General features: G+C 48.3%; 1 protein-coding gene across 1 annotated transcript in view; it reads right to left on the bottom strand.

Annotated features, from left to right (window-relative positions):
- trhde.1 (thyrotropin releasing hormone degrading enzyme, tandem duplicate 1) overlaps positions 1 to 22,388 on the bottom strand; it is a gene marked incomplete at both ends in the record, with an annotated part of 161,576 nt that overhangs the window by 104,131 nt on the left and 35,057 nt on the right. The window contains one exon of the mRNA XM_083935349.1: positions 20,976 to 21,102. Within this exon, the coding sequence (XP_083791475.1) occupies positions 20,976 to 21,102 (127 nt within the window). The remainder of the gene's footprint in view (positions 1 to 20,975; positions 21,103 to 22,388) is intronic.

Genomic DNA, 22,388 nt, shown 5'->3' with positions numbered 1-22,388 from the left:
CTTCAGTCCTTCACAATAAAAGCCCATCAATGCTGTCCAAACATCCAGGACCAAACTTCAGTCCTTCACAATAAAAGCCCATCAATGCTGTCCAAACATCCAGGACCGAACTTCAGTCCTTCACAATAAAATCCCATCAATGTTGTCCAAAAATCCAGGACCAAACTTCAGTCCTTCACAATAAAAGCCCATGCTTTAACAGCTTTAACAGCGGTGGCGATCAAACTGCAGCAGACCGGATCCGTCCGGATAGAGATAACACCAGCGAACGGCGTCCTGCTGGTGACGCAGTTACGTTACAGACTGGAAGGTAAAACACGTGAAACAGGAAGTGCAATAACGCACAAAAAATAATGTAACCAAAAGATGACGGTTAGGGTTAGGCGAGGTAAACACATGGTTAGGATCACAAAACGCCACTTTAACTTTGGAGAACACACACAATAAAAGCCTGGAATACTCAAGTCTGCGTGTGTGTGTGTGTGTGTGTGTGTGTGTGTGTGTGTGTGCGTGCGTGTGTGTGTGTTACATAACGAGCGCCATCCTCGTCTCGAAGTGACACTAAAATAGCTGCTGCGGCTTCACACTGTCGTCTCCTCTGTCTTTAAAAGCTCTAATTAGAGACATTTAATCACTGCACAGGCTGTCCGCACGACTTACACTCAGTTACACAGGAAGAGAGAAGGAGAGAGAGAGAGAGAGAGAGAGAGAGAGAGAGAGAGGGCACGCTTCGTTCGTCCTCTGCTGTCTCAGAAAGAAAACCTGGCTGCGTTAAAGTGAACTGGACCCGATTCTCCTGTAAACAACACGTTCGGCTCTTAACGGATCATTTCTCTTCCTTCGAGCGTTCGTCAGTTCGGTCCTTTTCAGAACTGTCGTCGTTGCATTAAGACGATAATAAGTCCGGCTGCGTTGATCTTTTACCAGTTGCCGTTTGCTTTAATGTAGCGCGAGTTCTGCGCTCGAACAGGCGTCACGATTGGCTGATCCCCGAGACGACTTCAACCGTCCACCGCCCCCGTCACGCGGAGAGGTTTCGCTCTGTCGTGTCCTCTGTTTACACACAAATACACCACAACGGTATGAAATCCAACGGCCTCACTATTGACCTAAAATTTCATATCGCACGTTAACGGAAACACGCTGAAACCCGCCTACAGCAGCTCACGCACACGCTCCGGCAGTGACGCCGCAGCTCTGAGAGTTCAGTTCACCAGCCCAGACTGACGCACGATAACTCCTCCAGACAGTGCAGTGATTAAATGCCTCTAATTGGTGCTTTTACAGTGTGTGTGTGTGTGTGTGTGTGTGTGTGTGTGTGTGTGTGTGTGTGTGTGTGTGTGTGTGTGTGTGTGTAATGAGCTGCTCTCATGTTGAGGTGAAACTAATAGCCACTCGCACAGAAGACGGAGATCACGCAGGTTTTTAGGTTTAGAGATTTACGGTCGCCGCACAACCGCCTCTCCATCCGTCTGTATCTCTTTCTCTTCCCATGATTCATTGCACTCATCGTCTCCGCGCTGGAATCACAGTCCTGTGCATGAACACATAATCACACTACTACTAATAATAATAGTGATATCAAGGGGCGACGGGTAACCGGAGGGTGAAGCGGGGAAATGTCAGAGCGTCGTGAAACGCTAACGATCGATGGAGCCGCTCCGCTGATTGACTTCCTGTCAGCGTCGCGCATCAGTGTTAAAGAAACAACCTTGTGAATCTTCCCCGCGAACATCACTTACGCGCAGCCTTAACACCTCCTGACGCTCTGCCTCGCTGACGGATAAAGAAGGAAGCCGTCCATCATCAACTCCCTAACAAACACACCTCTGACAGCTATCGACGAGCCCTCACTTCGCGCGAGCTGTCTCGCTCTCGCCGTCTGTCAGAAGAGTGGTGTTCTGTCTCACTTCACACGACGGATCGGTCGGCGTCGATGCGGTGATTTGCAGATAAACAGGATTACAGGTGAAGGTAGATCTGATGCTGCACCGCGGCCGAGCTTTGGAAGCTTTTTCTTGTCCGAATTCTCTGATTCCAGCGTCTTAAATGTGAATATCTCCTGGTTTCTTTCCTCCTCTCTGACAGGAAACTCAACATCTTTGAGCTGTGGACAAATGAGACATCTAAGGCCGCCCTCCCACTGTGCCTCCGTCCCGTGCCCCGTGCTTTAGGGTCCGTGTCCCCCCCTCCAGGCCCGTTTGTACTCACACTACCTGGGCCTCGGAGAATGCTTCTTGCTGCCTTTACGTCATCACGCCGTAACACGTCACACGCATTGATGACGTCATGGCGATGCGTGGCTTTGTTTCCAGATCTTTCCGTAGACCTCTGAGTTTTTGTGCGTCTTGTCGACTGTTTTTGAATCTTTTCATCGACCAAATCTGCAGTAAACACTCCACCTCCGCATCACACCAACGTGAACCTTTCACCGCCATTGTTTGAAATGTCCGCGCATGGCCCCTCCTTCTTTTTTCTACGTCCCAACAGGCGCACAGGAAATGACCTCAGAACCGCCGTAGGCCTCGTGCTCGTACACGTGCGCACGCTGGTGCTCGTACACGTGCAAACGTGCTTTACTAAAGCCCACCTCTCCCAAACGGGCCGTGGACGGCAAGCGTGCCGCTCCTAGACGTGGTACGGTTGCACTCACACTGGTCAAAGGAACCAGACTTTAGCGGTACAACGTGTTTGGGCACGGTACGGAGGCACAGTGGGAGTGCACCCAAAGGTATTCTTCTTGGGCTTTAAAAAACAGGTTTTTCAGCATTTTATAGACCAAACAACTCCTCCACTAATGAAGAAAATAACCAACAGAGTAATCAACGATGTCAACGACTCCCATCAACGAAAGACTGTTGTTGAGTGCAATTAATCGGGCGTGAGGCGGGGTCCACCCTGGACAGGACGCCAGTCTATCACAGGACACATAGAGACGAACAGAGACAGACAACCATTCACACCTACGGGTGATTTAGAGTCATCAATGAACCCAACACCTGCACGTCTTTGGACTGTGGGAGGAAACCGGAGAACCCGGAGAAAACCCACGCAGACACGGGGACAACATGCAAACTCCACACAGAAGGACCCCAGCCGGGATTCAAACCAGGAACCCTCTCACTGTGAGGCGACAGTGCTAACCACCACTCCACCGTGTCGCCTTATAATTCCAGCACAAAATCATCCCAGGGTCTTTTTCTGCACTTAGATAAAATCAAATAAACCATGGAGACAGTTTTTTCCGTGTATGAACTATTTACAGAGAAATCCCGTAGAGTCGCTAACAGCCGGATGTGGCTAACAGTGGTTAGCTCGGGGCAGCACGGTGAAGGCATTCAAAGGTCTTTTTTAACCACTAATGCTGCTGAAAATAACAGCAAACCTCTGCAGCAGCATGAGAAGAGTCCCTACACACACAACAAAGCAGCAATGGGCTCCTTCCTTTGGGATTGACTTTACTATGAGAGGAGCTGGTGCAGGGGCCAGTAGGTAAGTCTTTAAAACACTCTTTAATAAACTCTGGCTTCACTAACTACGCTGATGCTGCTTTGTTTCAGGCGTCAACAAGTCTGAAGACTAAAATGTAGAGACATAAAGAAAATATTCCTCAATACTCCGTTAGTTGAACTATAAACATTTATTAGTTTTTAAGATATGATCGGTTTCATGAGCAGAGCATTGCAGGCCAACGATGTGACGACGTGACGATGTGACGACGTGACGACGTGAAAGATCAGAGTCTTCATTTCCTGCTGCAAAAACAACAACTTCTCTGCATGTTCTACTTTTATTTTAGACTCTTTTTAAAGAGTTAAATAAAAGGTTGAAACTCTGAACAGTGTTCAGAGGCGAGCTGCTCTCCACACATCCTGTTATCGCCCCGGCAGCGTCCGCGCTGCAGCGTATTGACTGTGCCGACTCACCGTCTGAGCACAGAAACAACACTGACTAATGTCTTTTATTAACAGCCGCAGCTTCCATGAGCTTGTGTGTGGTCTTACACCAACACCCCCCACCCCGTCGTCCCGAGGCCCCGCGGCGACTCGGGAGAAAAAAGCAATTTAGGCCTGCACACAAACAACTCCGCGCACGTCTTTGTTTTGGTTGAACAGCAGCGACGGGCTTGTTAACCCTGAACCCGATGTCCTCTCCTCCGCTGAAGAGGCTCCCCCGCTCTCCTCTGCGAAATCAATCCAGCGCCGTATCTCCTCCGGATCTGAGACGCCGAGCCTCATCTGTGACTGTCGTCCTCCGGCTCTTTGGAAGTAATCCCTTTAGACTCCTCTCCGCAGCTCCTGGATGGGGTTTTTTGGCTCGGCTTTGCTCACTGCTGGAAATAAATTCCTCACCTCTGGCTGTTTCCCAAACCGCTCTGGTGTCCTAAAGAGACCCGGCGTTCATCCATCCCGTCCTCTGAACCGCCAAACAACCTCCAAATTACCTCTCGGAGCCGAGGTCACAGAGAGAAATTGTCGCTAAAAGACTCTGGGAGTAGATAACGGCGATAGCATCTTCATTCATTTCCAGTCGGCTCTGTGCCGGCGGCAGACAAACGGCGGACAGAGAGGACGCCCACAGAGCGCCATCACGGGACGAAGAGGCACCGAGAGCAGCCGGGTCTGATGGGAAACTTTGGCTTTTTCATTTCACATGTAAACGCCAACGAATCTGCTTCTAACGAGATGAATTTGTGTGTTTAATTGAGTAAAATCCAGCTAACGCTAAGAGATGATTCCACTTGCAAGATGCTATGGTTGGACAACGGTCATGTGTGATGCTCAGTAATGGAAGTATTAAGGATTTATATGTTTAAAGTGTCTTTTTCAGCATGAATACACACTTTAAATTAGTCACGGAGACAGTTTTCCCAGAGAGACGCTGTCCGGCTGTTCAGTCTGACGTCACACCCTTTCAAAATAAGATTCCCGGGTCCAAACGAACCCGTTGAAACATAACAAACAACGTCCGAACATGGGAACAGTTACGATATCACCTCTTTCATCAGTTAGGGTGCCCTCCCACTGTGCCTCCGTCCCGTGCCCCGTGCTTTAGGGTCCTTGTCCCCCCCTCCAGGCCCGTTTGTACTCACACTACCTGGGCCTCGGAGAATGCTTCTTGCTGCCTATACGTCATCACGCCGTAACACGTCACACGCATTGATGACGTCATGGCGATGCGTGGCTTTGTTTCCAGATCTTTAAGTAGACCTCTGAGTTTTTGTGCGTCTTGTCGACTGTTTTTGAATCTTTTCATCGACCAAATCTGCAGTAAACACTCCACCTCTGCATCACACCAACGTGAACCTTTCACCGCCATTGTTTGAAATGTCCGCGCATGGTCCCTCCTTCTTTTTTCTACGTCCCAACAGGCGCACAGGAAATGACCTCAGAGCCACCGTAGGCCTTGTGCTCGTACACGTGCGCACGCTCGTGCTCGTACATGTGCAAACGTGCTTTACTAAAGCCCACCTCTCCCAAACGGGCCGTGGACGGCAAGCGTGCCGCTCCTAGACGTGGTACGGTTGCACTCACACTGGTCAAAGGAACCAGACTTTAGCCGTGAAACGTGCTGGGGCACGGTACGGATGGAGTGCGCCCTCACATCAATTAGTTCGGGGCAGCATGGTGAAGGCATTCAAAGGTCTTTTTTAACCACTAATGCTGCTGAAAATAACAGCAAACCTCTGCAGCAGCATGAGAAGAGTCCCTACACACACAACAAAGCACCAACGACGCAGTTAGAGAAAGTTTTACAATGCAACGCAATGCATTCAGTAACCGACTTGTACGGACGACCTGTTTTTTAATAACCTCCGGATTCACGAACGACTCCATGTGACGGAAACTAAGTCAGAGCCATCGCCGTGTTTTAGTCTGTGGACAGATGAGTGGAGGAGAGGAGGGTTCACAGGAGGACGGTCCTTCCACTTCCCTAATTAAAACGAATTGAAGCCGTAAAACTCTGCTTTATTGCTTTTACTCCAGGTTATACATATATTATGTGCATCAGCCTTTAATGAAGCCATCTCATTCTCACTGAATCCGTCCAAAAGGACTCGTTCTTTAGGCTCCGTCGATCGTTTTATGTGCATTTCCCCCGAATTTCAGCCCCACGTCTTATTTTAAACACACGCTAGAATACTAAATAACGTTTCCGTGTTCAGCAGCAGGAAAAAGAGGCTCGGTTCACTGTCTTACTGCTGCCTCTTTTGTTCTGTGAGCAAAACTTTGTAGACTTTGTAAAGTCTTAAAAAAGAAAGAGGTTGTCTTTCTCGCTTTATTGAATATTAATGTTAAATTCTTTAAAACAGCACCGAAAAAAGCAGCGGACGTGCCGACTGACTGGAAGAGACCGGAGCTCTCGGCTTCACTGAGGCGGCAACAGGCAGACAGCTGACTGGCCTGCAGCTCTCTCTGACTCTGTGTGTGTGTGTGTGTGTGTGTGTGTGTGTGTGTGTGTGTGTTTGTGTGTGTGTGTGTGTGCATTTCAGTTTAGTCCATCTGTTGTCGTGCGTCGGCCCGAGGCGACGGCATGAGGGAAAGAGCGAGAGACGACGAGGAAGAGAAGAAAGACGGGAAGAAAGGATGCACAAGTGGAGGAATGAAGGTGTGTGTGTGTGTGTGTGTGTGTGTGTGTGTGTGTGTGTGTGTGTGTGTGTGTGTGTGTGTGTGTGTGTGTGTGTGTGTGTGTTGGACCTCGGGCAGGGCTGTCTGTGTGTCTCTGTGGATCCCAGATGGAGCCAGAACTCAACAGAACACATTAGTCCACTTGGCGTGTTCTCACACACTTACACACACACACACACACACACACACACACACACACACACACACACACACACACACACACACACACACACACACACACACACACACACTCAGATCCTCAGTGTTATCCTCCTGACGCTAAGATCACCTGAGCCTCTCGCTCGCTCTGCTGCTGCAAGATTTCTGCTCCAGCGGAACAGTCCAATGAACTCCTACGGAGGCCCGCAGAGGCCCCTTATCGCGTTATTAGTTCTCTGAACTTCAGGAGTGAGAAGAACGAGAGAGAGTAAAAAGGAAGCAGCAACGACTCCCGGGTTGGGACTCGAGTATCTCTGGGTTTCGTTTGCGAGAGAGAGAAGAGGGAAAGAGCCTCGTCTGCTGTGGAGCTGACGGGTTCTTCCCCGAGCATCTTCTCCTCCGTCAAACCTTTCCTCACATTTAGCAAAAAGAGGAAAAGAGCTTCAATCCCTCCTTCACATACGCACCGAAGCCCTGAACCTTTTTCTCTATCATCACAGTGGTGTGGTGGGTTCCTAGTTCGAATCCCGGCTGGGGCCCTTCTATGTGGAGTTTGCATGTTCTCCCTGTGTCCCTGGTTCCTTTGACCAGTGTGAGTGCAACCGTACCACGTCTAGGAGCGGCACGCTTGCCGTCCACGGCCCGTTTGGGAGAGGTGGGCTTTAGTAAAGCACGTGCGCACGTGTACGAGCACGAGGCCTACGGCGGTTCTGAGGTCATTTCCTGTGCGCCTGTTGGGACGTAGAAAAAAGAAGGAGGGACCATGCGCGGACATTTCAAACAATGGCGGTGAAAGGTTCACGTTGGTGTGATGCGGAGGTGGAGTGTTTACTGCAGATTTGGTCGATGAAAAGATTCAAAAACAGTCGACAAGACGCACAAAAATTCCGAGGTCTACGGAAAGATCTGGAAACAAAGCCACGCATCGCCATGACGTCATCAATGCGTGTGACGTGTTACGGCGTGATGACGTATAGGCAGCAAGAAGCATTCTCCGAGGCCCAGGTAGTGTGAGTACAAACGGGCCTGGAGGGGGGGACAAGGACCCTAAAGCTCGGTGCACGGGACGGAGGCACAGTGGGAGGGCGCCCTGAATGCCTTCACCGTACTGCCCCGCACTAATCACTGACGTAACGACCTTTCAAAATTTGATTTCCAGTGTTTTTGTTGTTTGAACGGATCGGAGTTTTAACAAAAAACAATCATTTTGCGTCTTTCTTCTGGTTGAAAAAGACGTCTAACCGACCAAAGACGTGATCGTAACTGTTTCTTTCTGAAATCTTATTTTGAAAGGGTGTTTTCTCCGGGTTCTCCGGTTTCCTCCCACAGTCCAAAGACGTGCAGGTGTTGGGTTCATTGATGACTCTAAATCACCCGTAGGTGTGAATGGTTGTCTGTCTCTGTTCGTCTCTATGTGTCCTGTGATAGACTGGCGTCCTGTCCAGGGTGGACCCCGCCTCACGCCCGATGTCAGCTGGGATCGGCTCCAGCCCCCCGCGACCCCGACAGGGACAAGAGGTTGAAGATCAGAGAAGGGAATCAGTCGGACCAGACGTTAAACTGACTTTACACAAGTACAGATCTGTGTGATGCACGAGTGAGTCCACGTGTTTAACAGAGACGCCGACTGTCCGGAGAATTCACAGAGAGCGAGCGCGCAAGCGAGCGCGTCATGAAGCGGACAAACCAAAAATGCTAACATCAGGGAAACCTCTTATCTTGGTTGCAGATGAAAATTTCCCCTCAATTTTTCCAATCACGTTCCTACAACGGCTAATTCGGCTAGTTCACAATCATTTCCCTCGGGATAAATAAAGCTTCCTGAATCTTGAATTTTGAATCTTGAATTAGCGCCAAGTATGAAAAACATAAAATACTTACAGACCCGGGGGAGGGGGGGGGGGGGGGGGTATTTGAGAAAAAAGTCACAAATTATTCAGATTAAAAGCCAGAAAAACAGTGTTTTGTTTTACATTTCCACTGTTCGAAAAACTCGTAGATTTGCTTTAATCTCAAAAGATCTGCGACTTTAATTTATCGTAGATTTGCAGCTTTAATCTCGTAAATCTGCGACTTTATTTTATCGTAGATTTGCCACTTTAATCTCATAAATCTGCGACTTTAATTTATCGTAGATTTGCCACTTTAATCTCATAAATCTGCGACTTTATTTTATCGTAGATTTGCCACTTTAATCTCAGAAATCTGCGACTTTATTTTATCGTAGATTTGCCACTTTAATCTCATAAATCCGCGACTTTATTTTATCGTAGATTTGCTTTAATCTCAAAGATCTGCGACTTTATTTTATCGTAGATTTGCCACTTTAATCTCAAAGATCTGCGACTTTATTTTATCGTAGATTTGCCACTTTAATCTCATAAATCTGCGACTTTATTTTATCGTAGATTTGCCACTTTAATCTCAGAAATCTGCGACTTTATTTTATCGTAGATTTGCCACTTTAATCTCATAAATCCGCGACTTTAATTTATCGAGATTTGCCACTTTAATCTCATAAATCTGCGACTTTATTTTGTTGATTTTTGAGTATAAAAGCAGGAAAAACAGTGTTTTGTTTTACATTTCCACTGTTCGAAAAACTTGGATATTTGCCAATTTAATCTCATAAATCTGCGACTTTTCCCTGTAAACATTAGCCCCCCCCCCCCCCCGGGTCCATACATCTATATATGTTTTTCATACGTGGCCATAAAATGCCGCCGTTCATTCGTGGCAGTTTTAGGTTCAGAAGATTTTATCTGTGATTTTCCGATTATCGACTTAAAGCAGAAAGTCCCAACAGTTCCCTCTGAAAGTTTCTTAATCAGCGGATGTTGTTGTTGTTGTTGTTGTTGTTGTTGTTGTTGTTGTTGTGACCATACTGATGTGTAATTAAACCGTCTTCACCTTAAAAACACTCGATTGCTCGTTTCAATCCTGTCGCTGTCGCTTAACGAGGCGCCGTCAGAGCGACAGCTGCTTCAGACGCTCCGATAAATCTCCTCAGCCGCTCCGTGTTGCGTGTCTTAATTGTCGTCTCGTCAGTCGTGTGTTTTCTCGATGAAACTTGACGACGTGCGACGCTGTTGTCATCACACTCGACTTGTTACAGTGGAAGAGAAGGTGAAACTGAAGTGTCGACTTCAGTGTGAAGCGAGCGACGCCTCGGTGTGATCACGCGTCAGGACCAGATGGTTTTAAAGTGGATTTTCTTTCTTTCTGCTGCAGTAAAATCTTTTTGATTTTGACAAACTGTTTGTCGTTGAATAAAGCGGCGTGGAACAAAAACCGAACTGCAACACGATACAAACAAACGGGTTCAAATCACAAAAGAAGCCCAAGAACGTTCTCATGTGTCCAGGTCGTCGTTCTCCCCGAAGCAACTTCAGTCAAAAGCAACTGGACTTGGTTCTTTGTCAGGAAGACGTTTCACCTCTGATCCAAGAGGCTTCATCAGTTCATGTACGGATCTGACCAGGACCAGGACCAGGAGCAGGACCAGGACCAGGACCAGGCTGGGACTGGCCCAGGACCAAAACCAGGACCAGGCTGGGACTGGTCCAACTAACTGGTGTAAGATCCAGGTATTTAACCACGCACAAGGCCGGTTTCATAACAGAGCAGTTTCTCATTGAGCCCCATGTTAAACAGCCGTTTACACAGCATCATTAAACCTGTTTAAGGACAAAAGAACATTCTAGTCTGTGTGTTTAGATCAGGTCTCCATGACAACACTGAGGGGGAGGGGCTAGTTTTTATTTGATTGGAGGTTAAAGATGATGAATAATTAGGGGCGTGGCCTCTTGAGTGACAGCTAGCCTCTGGCCCTCACTTCTCCTCGCAGGTAAACGTCAGCCAGATGGACGTACGCCCCTCCCCCCAATGTCACATACATGCCCTTTTTTGGTCAGAGGAAATGGGTCAGAGGAGTCAAAGTCTGACAAGATGGAGACTCCCGTAGACGAGGACGATTGAAGTTGAAAGAACAGTCTGTGGTCCAAACCCAACACCAGTGCAAAATCCAAACACAACTTAACTGCGACAAACAAAGCCTTTTGAATGTTCCACCCATGGTTTCGCAATAACAATAAAGACGCATCAACGGGACACGGTGTTCAGTGCTCCAGTGGCATTCAGGATAAAGGAATTTTTAGAAATATTACGATTTGCCCTTGGTACCTTGTGTCGTCTACCAGAGGGAAGACGTTCAAACTCCCCATTGAGTGGATGAGAGGGAGCGTTTGCACTTCCTCGTACGTACAACTTGATGGTTTCTGTCTGATCCTGTGATTTCTGAGGCTACGTTTCCTCGTCTCTGCAGCTTCTTACTTTGATGTTTAGACCGCCGCACCACGTCGCCATGTCAGAAGTTCAAACGCTCTCTATCAGGTTCTTATAAACAGTTCCCATGACACGCTCGCTCACTCTGAAGGAGCTGAGTGAGCGAGCTTTGTTACGCACGGCAACCTCAGTTCTTCAGACGTTTTCCAATCGTTTCTGTCGTCTCTCGTTCAGACGCCATCCAAGTTTCCGTGCCCTGCTCTCCGTCACGCCATTCAGCAGAGACCTCTGACCACAGCGGGAGGTGAATACTATCCAGCTGTTCAGTCGTGACGTAACGCCCTTTCAAAATAAGATTTCCTGGTCCGAGTATTTCAACGTAATTGTCATTTGACCTCTTTCTTATGGATGAAAAGGACGTCTAACGTCTATCGTAGCGTCTCCGTCTCAACTCAATCCAATCGTCCTCACCTACCGGAGTCTCCATCTTGTCTTTGACTCCGCCTCATTTCCTCTTACCAAAAAAAGGGCATGTATGTGACGCTGTGGGGAGGGGCGTACATCCATCTGGCTGACGTTTACCTCCAATCTGAGTTTTTAAAAAAACAACGTAATTGTCATTTTACCTTCTTCTTATGGATGAAAAAGACGTCTAACTGACCAAAGAGGTGATCGTAATCGTTCACATTCGTCCGTAAATCTTATTTTGAAAGGGTGTCACGTCAGACTGAGCAGCTGGATAGACCATTATATTGATCCCCTTTAACGGCTGATCCTCTGGGTGTTGAGGGAAGAGTTGGACACACACAGATGGACACTCTCGCCGCGAACCGGACAGAAAACTAAATTATCTTTTATTGTTATGATCTGCAGCTGCATCCGTCTGTACAGGACACTTCCCCCTCCGTCCCTTTAAATCTGTATCTCAGCTCATCATCTCTCTCTCTCTCTCTCTCTCTCTCTCTCTCAGGAGAGCTCGATGCCCTGCATGACAACAGATGGAGCCCTGAGGCTCTGGGACCCAACACACACACACACACACACACACACACACACACACACACACACACACACACACACACACACACACACACACACACACACACACACACACACACACACACACACACACACACACACACACACACACACACACACACACACACACACACACACACACACACACACACACATAAAGACACACACACACACAGTGAGAGAGCTGGCAGCAGTGGGTGGGGTAAGAGGCAAGCTGTGGTACAGACTGATGTTAGCATCAGTGTGAATGCACACAGACACACACACGTACACGCACACACGCACACACACGTACACACACACACACACACACAGACACACACAAAGCCCATGGTTATGTGGATCTATGTAGATGAACAGAGTAGATTTATGATGCAAGAATGCATTCAGTGTCTCACACACACACACACACACACACACACACGCACACACACACACACATACACACACAGGCACGCATGCACGCACACACACACACACACACACACACACACACACACACACACACACACACACACACACACACACACACACACACACACACACACACACACACACACACACACACACACACACACACACACACACACACACACACACACACACACACACACACACACACACACACTATCTGACTGGATATGAAAGAGAAAATCAAATCAGAGGCGGTGGACTCAGAGGGAGTTTGCGCGTTGATGTATTTAACGCTTCATATTGAGTTTGAGGCTCATTTGAGAACTTCAGAAACAGCGAGCTCCGACGGCGTTCGGGGACGGAGGGACGATGGTTTTGGCACAGTCTCAGTGTGGTCCATGGTGACTCGCCGTGTGAGAGTCTGACACGCCGAGCAAAACAAACATCGACTTTATCTATCGACTCCTGCTGGATCACCGGGCAAACCAAGGCATGCTGGGAGATGTAGTCCCTCCTGTGTGTCCTGGTTCTGTCCTAACAACAAGTCAAAAGGAACCGTGTTGCACCAGAATCAATAGGGCGCCTTCACACTGTCAAACAGGTTTACGGCTAAAGTCTGGTTCCTTTGACCAGTGTGAGTGCAACCGTACCGCGTCTAGGAGCGGCACGCTTGCCGTCCACGGCCCGTTTGGGAGAGGTGGGCTTTAGTAAAGCACGTGCGCACGTGTACGAGCACGAGCGTGCGCACGTGTACGAGCACGAGGCCTACGGCGGTTCTGAGGTCATTTCCTGTGCGCCTGTTGGGACGTAGAAAAAAGAAGGAGGGACCATGCGCGGACATTTCAAACAATGGCGGTGAAAGGTTCACGTTGGTGTGATGCGGAGGTGGAGTGTTTACTGCAGATTTGGTCGATGAAAAGATTCAAAAACAGTCGACAAGACGCACAAAAACTCCGAGGTCTACGGAAAGATCTGGAAACAAAGCCACGCATCGCCATGACGTCATCAATGCGTGTGACGTGTTACGGCGTGATGACGTATAGGCAGCAAGAAGCATTCTCCGAGGCCCAGGTAGTGTGAGTACAAACGGGCCTGGAGGGGGGGACAAGGACCCTAAAGCACGGGGCACGGGACGCACGCACAGTGGGAGGGCGCCCTAAGACTTTCTTTTAATCATCACTGCTGAATATGACGGTGAAATACCTCAGGATTCATTTGGACGAGGCATTAAACAGATAAGGTATTTTGTTTCTATAACGTGGCTGGTGATCGTGGTGAATCGGTGCACGTGATGATATGGAGGTGTGTTGTAGAAATGCCCGCTGACGCCGTCTTTTGAGTCTCTAGAAAACTTGGAGAATCTCCAGCTCATATGAGAATATGAGAGTTTCAGTTCTGATAGAGGGAGGGAGCAAAGGGAGGGGCACAAACACCTGGTTCTCATTCAAAGGTTGCCGAGAAAAAGGGTGATCTCATGAAAAGGGGGGAGACCCGGGGGTTCAAATCAGTCGTGAGGCCCTCTTCTCCCAAAACTGAACATTTTAAACAAAACACGAGTACACAAGTACGATTTAGTCAGTGGAAGATTTGCTTCAATGTCATTTCTCAGCACATTCAACACTTGCCCTGTGCATTGAACCCAGCCTACGCACCGGGAGCAGTGTGACAAACTCCTGTAAAAGAAGATGTTACACGCTGTCACACCTCGATTCAAGCCTCTCCTTTTGTCTGCACCAGAAGAAAGACTCTATAGACTTCTGGCGGCCTTGCAGAACCAGGAGGCTTGACCTTGTTTTATCCTCCTTCTAATATGTTTTAGAATCGATGTGAACCTCTTATTTACTGCTTCGCTCTCTCTGGCCTTGTGTCGTAGTAGACCTCTGCGTGGGCGGAGATCTTCAGGCACATGTCTTTCTCCTGCTCCGGAGTCACGGCCTGAACCAGAGTCGACACGGTGTTCACAGCCGAGGCCCGAGGCTCTGGAAGAACCCGCCCGGGGCGCTGAAGCCGGCTAACTCCGACCACCTTTGAAATCTTTATCTTTATTCTTTAACTGATGTTATTGGGATTGGTTTTGTTTGCTCTGCTGTAAAATCTAATGATTTTCCTTCTATAAATAATGGATTTTCATTAGCTGCTGTCTGTGAACCACTTTATAAGCTGGGTTTTGAAGGAGCACTGTATAAATAAAGATTATTATCTGGGTTATTTTTACAGCAGGAGCCCCACAGAGACGCTCCTCACCATTCGTGTCACGATCTGGAGCTCAACAGCTTTAACCCCGGAGTCACCGCGGCGGGAAACATCCACACGGGACGTCTGAGGACCAACAACCGCTGCCTCTGGCTCACATATCGTTCACACGTTTGGGTCGGTTTTAGAAACGTGGGGCACGGTTTAGATCTGGACTGAGAATCACCTCAGGTCTGCAGCGCACAGCCGACTTTTGTGCAAATGTTGACATCTAGAGTCAGACCGGCGTGCTGATTCTGGAGCGCCATCGATCACGAGTCTGGCAGGACTCCAGCAGCTAGGTGTGCCAGGTCTCCTGAAGGTCACGGTTGAGCAAAGACACGTTTGTTACCTGGGTGTGAAGAATCCTGAGCAGTGAGACCAGAGTCTGCAGTGGTTTTCAGAACCTGAACAACTCAATTGGGGCTGCAGCTATTGAATCTTTTTGTTTTCTACAGATTATTTATTTGATTAATCAGATATTTAATGATATTACACGCTTAAAAAAAACAAAACACTTGTATGTAGCGTTCTACAGAAGCTGCTGCACTTACTAAATGGACTTGTACTACTATGGACTACTCAAGGCGCTTTCACAGTGTTTGTCACATTCACCCGTTCACACAGACATTCACACTGATGGCAGTGGACATCTACAGACCATCTAATCTAACCATTCACACACCACATTTACACACCCATGCGCAGCACTGGGAGCAATTCAGGGTTCAGTGTCTTGCCCAAGGACACTTCAACATGTGGAGAGGGCGAGCTGGGAATCAAACCACCAATCTCTCAAATGGAGGACGACCCACTCTACCACAGAGGCACAGACGCCCCTTAATAAGTTGCTTTTTTCTGGTTTGTCCCCTAATTGTTGAATGCATCCTTTGGAGGTCACTTTGGACAAAAGCATCAGTGAAATGAAATGTAACGATGTGATGTAATAAAAAAAACCTGGAAAAAATGTAATAATTTTGCATAAAAATGTATTTGAGTTTGCGTTATTTTGCAAGAAATACATTATGTCTGGGGTGGGCCTATGTGGTGTGGAAACCTAACACAGGATGGGTGTGTGAGGGACATAGAGAGAGATAAGATGTGTGTGTGTGTGTTGAACACTCGCAATTTACCATGATTAAGTGACTATTTAAACAATTTAAAGTGGTGCATAAAATTCTACGTGACACACATTTTTACTCAAACAGGTTTAAAGACAAATAGATTCATTTATAAATGAATTAGAGATATTGATATTATCAGGAAGAGAAAGTCGCTCTCTTCCTGTTTACCGTGACAACAGACAACGGACAAAACGCCACTGACACATTTACTCAAACCAACCTATAAAGAGGTGACGTTCACCAGGACAGCTACGCATTCTCTTCCTGCTGTGCTGCTGTGGTTGAACAGTTCTAGTTCACAGAGGACACTTTCACCGTTTCGTCTCCTTTTTTTAAGTGTGAAATGACCCCAAACTTATTCTCTACCTTTTCATCCGTAAAAACGGTCCGTGTGGAACAACGATCTCTGCGCTGAACACGCCGCAGAACGCGTGAGAAAGGAATCAAACCAATCATGCTGTCAAGACTCTCTGTCAGTACCCTCCTCTCTCCCTTCTGTGTGAGTTTGTCTCCCTCTGTCTGTGTTAGATAGTTGGATGGATGGATGGATGGATGAATGGATGGATAGATGGATGAACAGATAGATGGACGGATGGATGGATGGATGGATGGATGGATGGATGGATGGATAGATAGATAGATAGATAGATAGATAGATAGATAGATAGATTGACAGACGGATAGGTGAATGGATGGATGGATGGATGTTTTTCTGTTTCCTCGTCCGTCTCCCTGATCTACCGTCGTCTCCTCGTTCCTGTTTTTCCCTCGACCGTCTTGTTGTATTTCCTGTTTTTGTATTTTCCTGTTTTGCGTTTGTTTGTAGTTAATTAAATATGTGTTTGTGTCCGTCTCTGCATTGGGTCCACCCTCTTTGTGTGTTACATCTGAACCGTCTACGACACATGGAGGCAGAGATTTCACCTGTGATTACAGTTCATCCTGAGGGGAACATGAATGGTTGCACCAAATTTCATCCCAATCCATCCACAAACCTCAGGCTGACGTGACGCCGACCGTCCTCTGTGTTGAGATATTTCACAGAGTAAGTGAACGTTCAGACCTGCTGATCAAACCAGATGGAAAGTCAATAGGATGCATCGTCTGTGGGCAACGCACAAAATGAAAATCCATCTCATTAAATATTTATGCCTGAACCCATCGGACATTTCCACCCCTTAAAAAATACAGTTTTCTGAGAACTTGTGGACTTAATGTCTTCTCACACACGTTATTTATTGCACCAACTTTGCATCTGGGTTGTCAGGGTTTAGTCTAATTGGTTGTTTTGTTCTATAACGTACGTCTACCACACTGATATCCACTGCTTTAGACCTTCACTGTGATGCAAACCCCTTGGAAAATGCCAAAAGGTGTTGTTGTATTCCAGTTATTGGACGTCTTTGCGGTACGAGGCTTTCACCCGGTCTTGACCACAGGATGTGGCCTCACCTTTAGCTCAGCATGGAGCGGCGTCTCGATGCAGCTAATGTCAGCGCAAAGGTCAGGAAGGGGAAGGAAATGTCAAGCTGAATGTGAGCGGGTGGGAATAAACAGGAAGCTTTGACTCAGAGTGAATTTCTAATGTGATTAATGAATGTGTACAGGAAGGAAGTGTCTGACATGTACAATATGGCAACGCGGCGATCACATTAGCTGGTTTGGGCGGGGGGTGGCGGGGGGGGGGGGGGGGGTGTACCGCTGTGACACGGCTAATTGACTCTGGCAGAACACAAGTGTAAAACACAAACAATTATGAAGACAGAAGACGAAGAAGAAGGACGGGGAGATGAAATTTGACTGCTCCGACATGATTCATTAACTCGGAGAGGAAAGACGGGAGTGTAAACACCAAACATGGCCGTACACAGCTGTGCAGCCGGCGTTCGGGAGGTAGAACTGCTGGAACCCAAACCTGGAGCCCCATTCAGAAAAGTGTCCCAATGTTGCATTAGGCCGCCCTCCCACTGTGCCTCCGCCCCGTGCCCCGTGCTTTAGGGTCCTTGTCCCCCCCTCCAGGCCCGTTTGTACTCACACTACCTGGGCCTCGGAGAATGCTTCTTGCTGCCTATACGTCATCACGCCGTAACACGTCACACGCATTGATGACGTCATGGCGATGCGTGGCTTTGTTTCCAGATCTTTCCGTAGACCTCGGAGTTTTTGTGCGTCTTGTCGACTGTTTTTGAATCTTTTCATCGACCAAATCTGCAGTAAACACTCCACCTCCGCATCACACCAACGTGAACCTTTCGCCGCCATTGTTTGAAATGTCCGTGCATGGTCCCTCCTTCTTTTTTCTACGTCCCAACAGGCGCACAGGAAATGACCTCAGAACCGCCGTAGGCCTCGTGCTCGTACATGTGCGCACGCTCGTGCTCGTACACGTGCGCGCGCTCGTGCTCGTACATGTGCAAACGTGCTTTACTAAAGCCCACCTCTCCCAAACGGGCGGTGGACGGCAAGTGTGCCGCTCCTAGACGTGGTACGGTTGCACTCACACTGGTCAAACGAACTAGGCTATACCTGTAAAACCTGTTTTGGCCCGGTACGGATGGACAGTGTGAGGGCGCCCTTAAACTCTATAGAACCAAATAGGAACCAGGATAAAGGATCGACCAACCAGCACAAAGCGAGGGGGATGTCCTGAAAAAGTTAGAGACAGCTCTTTTCACGTTTTAAAATCCTGGGCCCCAAAACAGACTCTAAAGAGTTCCTGATAGGGACAGGAACCATTCAGTTGGAGCTGGTAACCAAACACCCATTATTCCCCTTCAGTATTTCTACCACAAGTATCAATTTAACACCTTTCACAACTTCCACTTCAGTACTTCAAGTTAAAGCTGGGGCAGGCAGGGTTTTCTTGTAGATCAAATTGTCTAAGGGCGTGATCACACTGTCCTTTTGGCCGCGGCCAAAACCGGTTTTTCAGCTAAAGTCTAGTACCTTTAAGTAGTGTGAGCGCACCCGCTCCGCGCTCAACTGGGGCCAGCTGGCCCTCCACGGCCCGCTTGAAAGAGGTGGGCTTTAGCGGAGCCGTTTGCACATGTACGAGCACGAGCGTGCGCACGTGTACGCGCACGAGCACGAGCCCTACGGCAGTAGCGTTATGTCCGCCTGTTCGGACATGTAAATAGAAGGACGGACCATGCGCGGACATTTAACAACAACAACAATGGCGGTGAAAGGTTCACGTTGGTGTGATGCGGAGGTGGAGTGTTTACTGCAGATTTGGTCGATGAAAATATTCAAAAACAGTCGACAAGACGCACAAAAACTCCGAGGTCTATGGAAAGATTTGTAAACAAAGCCACACACACGCGATCAATGCGTGTGACGTGTTACGGCTTGAAGGCGTATGGACAGCAAGAAGTATTGGCCGAGGCCCAGGTAGTGTGAGTACAAACGGGGCTGGGGCGCGGGGGGAGAGGGAGGGGGGACAAGTACCCTAAAGTCCGGGTCTCGGTCCGGGAGGATAGTGTGAGCGCGCCCTAAGAGAAAACTAGACTCCTGCCCCTCCACTCTTAGCTCTGTGTTCATGCTGTTACAGGAGTCAATCCCAGGCCTTCCTATCGCCCGTGCACATCCCTCCAGATGGGGAAAGTCTGATTTAAAGGAGGCTAATAAAATGGAAAAATCAGGACTGAAGACTTTTCTGTTTGACGCCGCCTTCCAGTAAATAATGTAAACTGCTCGTACTGCACTTTAACCTCTTTCTTTTATCTATTTGATTTGAACGTCATTATATAAGTGACTTAAAAGTAACTGTATATGTGTTTATATTCAATGTTTTTTAAATGCAAAGCACTTTGAATTGCCTTGCTGTTGAACTGTAGCCTCCTGAGTCCGTCCTGATCTCTGAGCTCTGTTGTGTTTTACTCTCAGATCAGTTTGGTGACGTGCGACGGAGAAACTTTGGAGGAGTTTGAGCAACCAATAAAGTTATTCTCCTTAAATCACCTCCACCTGAACTCAGACGAACCTCTTCCACTTCAGTACTTTGACTTCTTTGAGTCCTTCAACTTCACGTCTCAGCTCAATTCATCCAACAGCAGAGACATCCGATGTTTCCATCATTCAAATCCATTTCAAAAGACTCAAGAACAACATTTGAAGGTATTTCTGTTCCCATCTATGAAGAGTACGGTTTCATTTCAGCGATTACATAACCAGCTCCGTCCTGAGCGCGGCGATGACCCGGGGACGGGGACAGTCGGCGGTGCAGTCCTCACTTTACTGAGTATTAACACATCTCACCACAGAGTCATTTCCCCATTGAACCTAATAAGCTAAAGCTCTCTGGAGCACCAGTGTTTAATGTCTGAGCACAAACGTCTGAACACGGACCGACTGAGGTTCAATTCCCAGAGCTAATCACACTGTTCATCCTCCCCCCGACCCACAGGAGGAGAAGGAGGACGGAGTGTTTTCTTTGCCCGACACGAGAGCAAAGTGATGAACCCGAGAGGAATAGTAGGAAGGACGGAGAGTTGGCTGACTTCCCTTAGAAGAGAAAAGGGGGCAGTGCGGGAAGGGGAAGCTCATCTCATCTTCATCCTCTTATCCGGGGTCAGGTCTCGGGCGCAGCAGCTCCAGCAGGGGACCACAAACTTCCCTTTCCCGGGCCACATTAACCAGCTCTAACTGGGGGATCCTGAGGCGTTCCCAGGCCAGTGTGGAGATCTAATCTCTCCACCTGGTCCTGGGTCTTCCCCGAGGCCTCCTCCCAGCTGGACGTGCCTGGAACACCTCCCTAGGGAGGCGCCCAGGGTTCATCCTTACCAGATGATCCTGAACCACCTCAACTGGCTCCTTTCAACGCAAAGGAGCAGCGGCTCTACTCCGAGTTCCTCACGGATGCTGAACTTCTCCCCCTCTCTCTAAGGGAGACTCCAGACCCCCTCCTGAGGAAACACATTTCACACGCTTGGACCTGGACCTGGTTCTTTGGGTCCTGACCTGGACCTGGTTCTTTGGGTCCTGACCCAGCTTTCAGGACCACAGGTGAGGGTAGGAACCAGGACTGACAGGAGGTCAAACATCAGAGGAACCAAATAGCGTCAAAGGAAGAAGTAGAAGACAGCAGCAGCCTTACCTAGCTTGGGCAGTGAGTACTGAACTTTAAAGTAGTCCTGGTAGAATCCCAGAAGCCTCTTGGTGATTTGGAGAGCGTAGTCCCCCGCTCCGCTGGAGATGGCGTCGGGCCGAGCGTACAGACGGATCTGAAGGACAAGAGACGGAAAGATGGAATCAGGACGCGGTTTAAAAAGAGACACAGGTACAAAGAGAGGGAATGGAGTCAGTGTGTGCTCAGCTCTGCAACAAGGACGGAAAAAATGGGATTAACCAGAGTTTTTTATACAGAGAGGGAAATTAGATCTACAAGGAGACAAACAGAGGAGTGTATTAAACTCTACAGAGGATAGAAATCATAGTCAGGGTGAGCTTACGTTCAAATCTGAGGAGAGACGGAAGTTTAATTGAATTTAAGTCAAAGAAATGGAAGCAGGCCGGTGTTGGACAGGTCAGGCCACGTTGGTGTTCAGCGAACAGGACAGAGGAACGGACTCAGGTTCAGGTCTACTAAACACACACACACACACACACACGCACACGCACACACACACTAACACACGCACACACACACACACTAACACACACAAGACCTGATCCATAATCGATACTGCCAGGCCACATGACTGCAGCGACCTCATTGAAAGTCTGACATGCAAACAGTGTGTGTGTGTGTGTGTGTGTGTGTGTGTGTGTGTGTGTGTGTGTGTGTGTGTGTGTGTGTGTGTGTGTGTGTGTGTGTGTGTGTGTATCTGTGGGTGTGCTGTCCAGACCATGAGGTCAGGATCTGTATTTAATGATGTAACACTGGGGCACTTTCTAACCAGTGGCGATTGCTCTCAGACTGCAGCACGCTTGCCGTCCACGGCCCGTTTGGGAGAGGTGGGCTTTTGTAAAGCACGTTTGCACGTGTACGAGCACGAGCGTGCGCACGTGTACGAGGCCTACGGCAGTTCTGAGGTCATTTCCTGTGCGCCTGTTGGGACGTAGAAAAAAGAAGGAGGGACCATGCACGGACATTTCAAACAATGGCAGTGAAAGGTTCACGTTGGTGTGATGCGGAGGTGGAGTGTTTACTGCAGATTTGGTCGATGAAAAGATTCAAAAACAGTCGACAAGACGCACACTGCCACTTTGGCAGGCGTTCCAGTGCATTTTGCCTTTTTGAAGGTCCGAAAAGTTTCGGACTTCCCATGACACTTGAACGCAGCGTGAGCAACGCAAGTGAAACGGAGCGACGATGGCGGCCGGAAGCTCAGCGAATCATTTAATTCAGACCCAATAAAATTATTTTTCAGACTTTTATCAGAAATAAAGTTAGACGCTCATCAGCTGGATCGAAGACGGATCCAAGAGGAAGTGAAGCATCCTGAGCCCCATGACCTCATTCTCTACTCTGTGTGTGTGTGTGTGTGTGTGTGTGTGTGTGTGTGTG

The sequence above is a fragment of the Echiichthys vipera genome (assembly GCF_963691815.1).
Source record: "Echiichthys vipera genome assembly, chromosome: 20".
In the NCBI taxonomy this organism is placed as follows: Eukaryota; Metazoa; Chordata; class Actinopteri; order Perciformes; family Trachinidae; genus Echiichthys; species Echiichthys vipera.
Note: the sequence above shows the minus strand (reverse complement) of the source record. Positions and strands in the feature narration are given on the sequence as shown.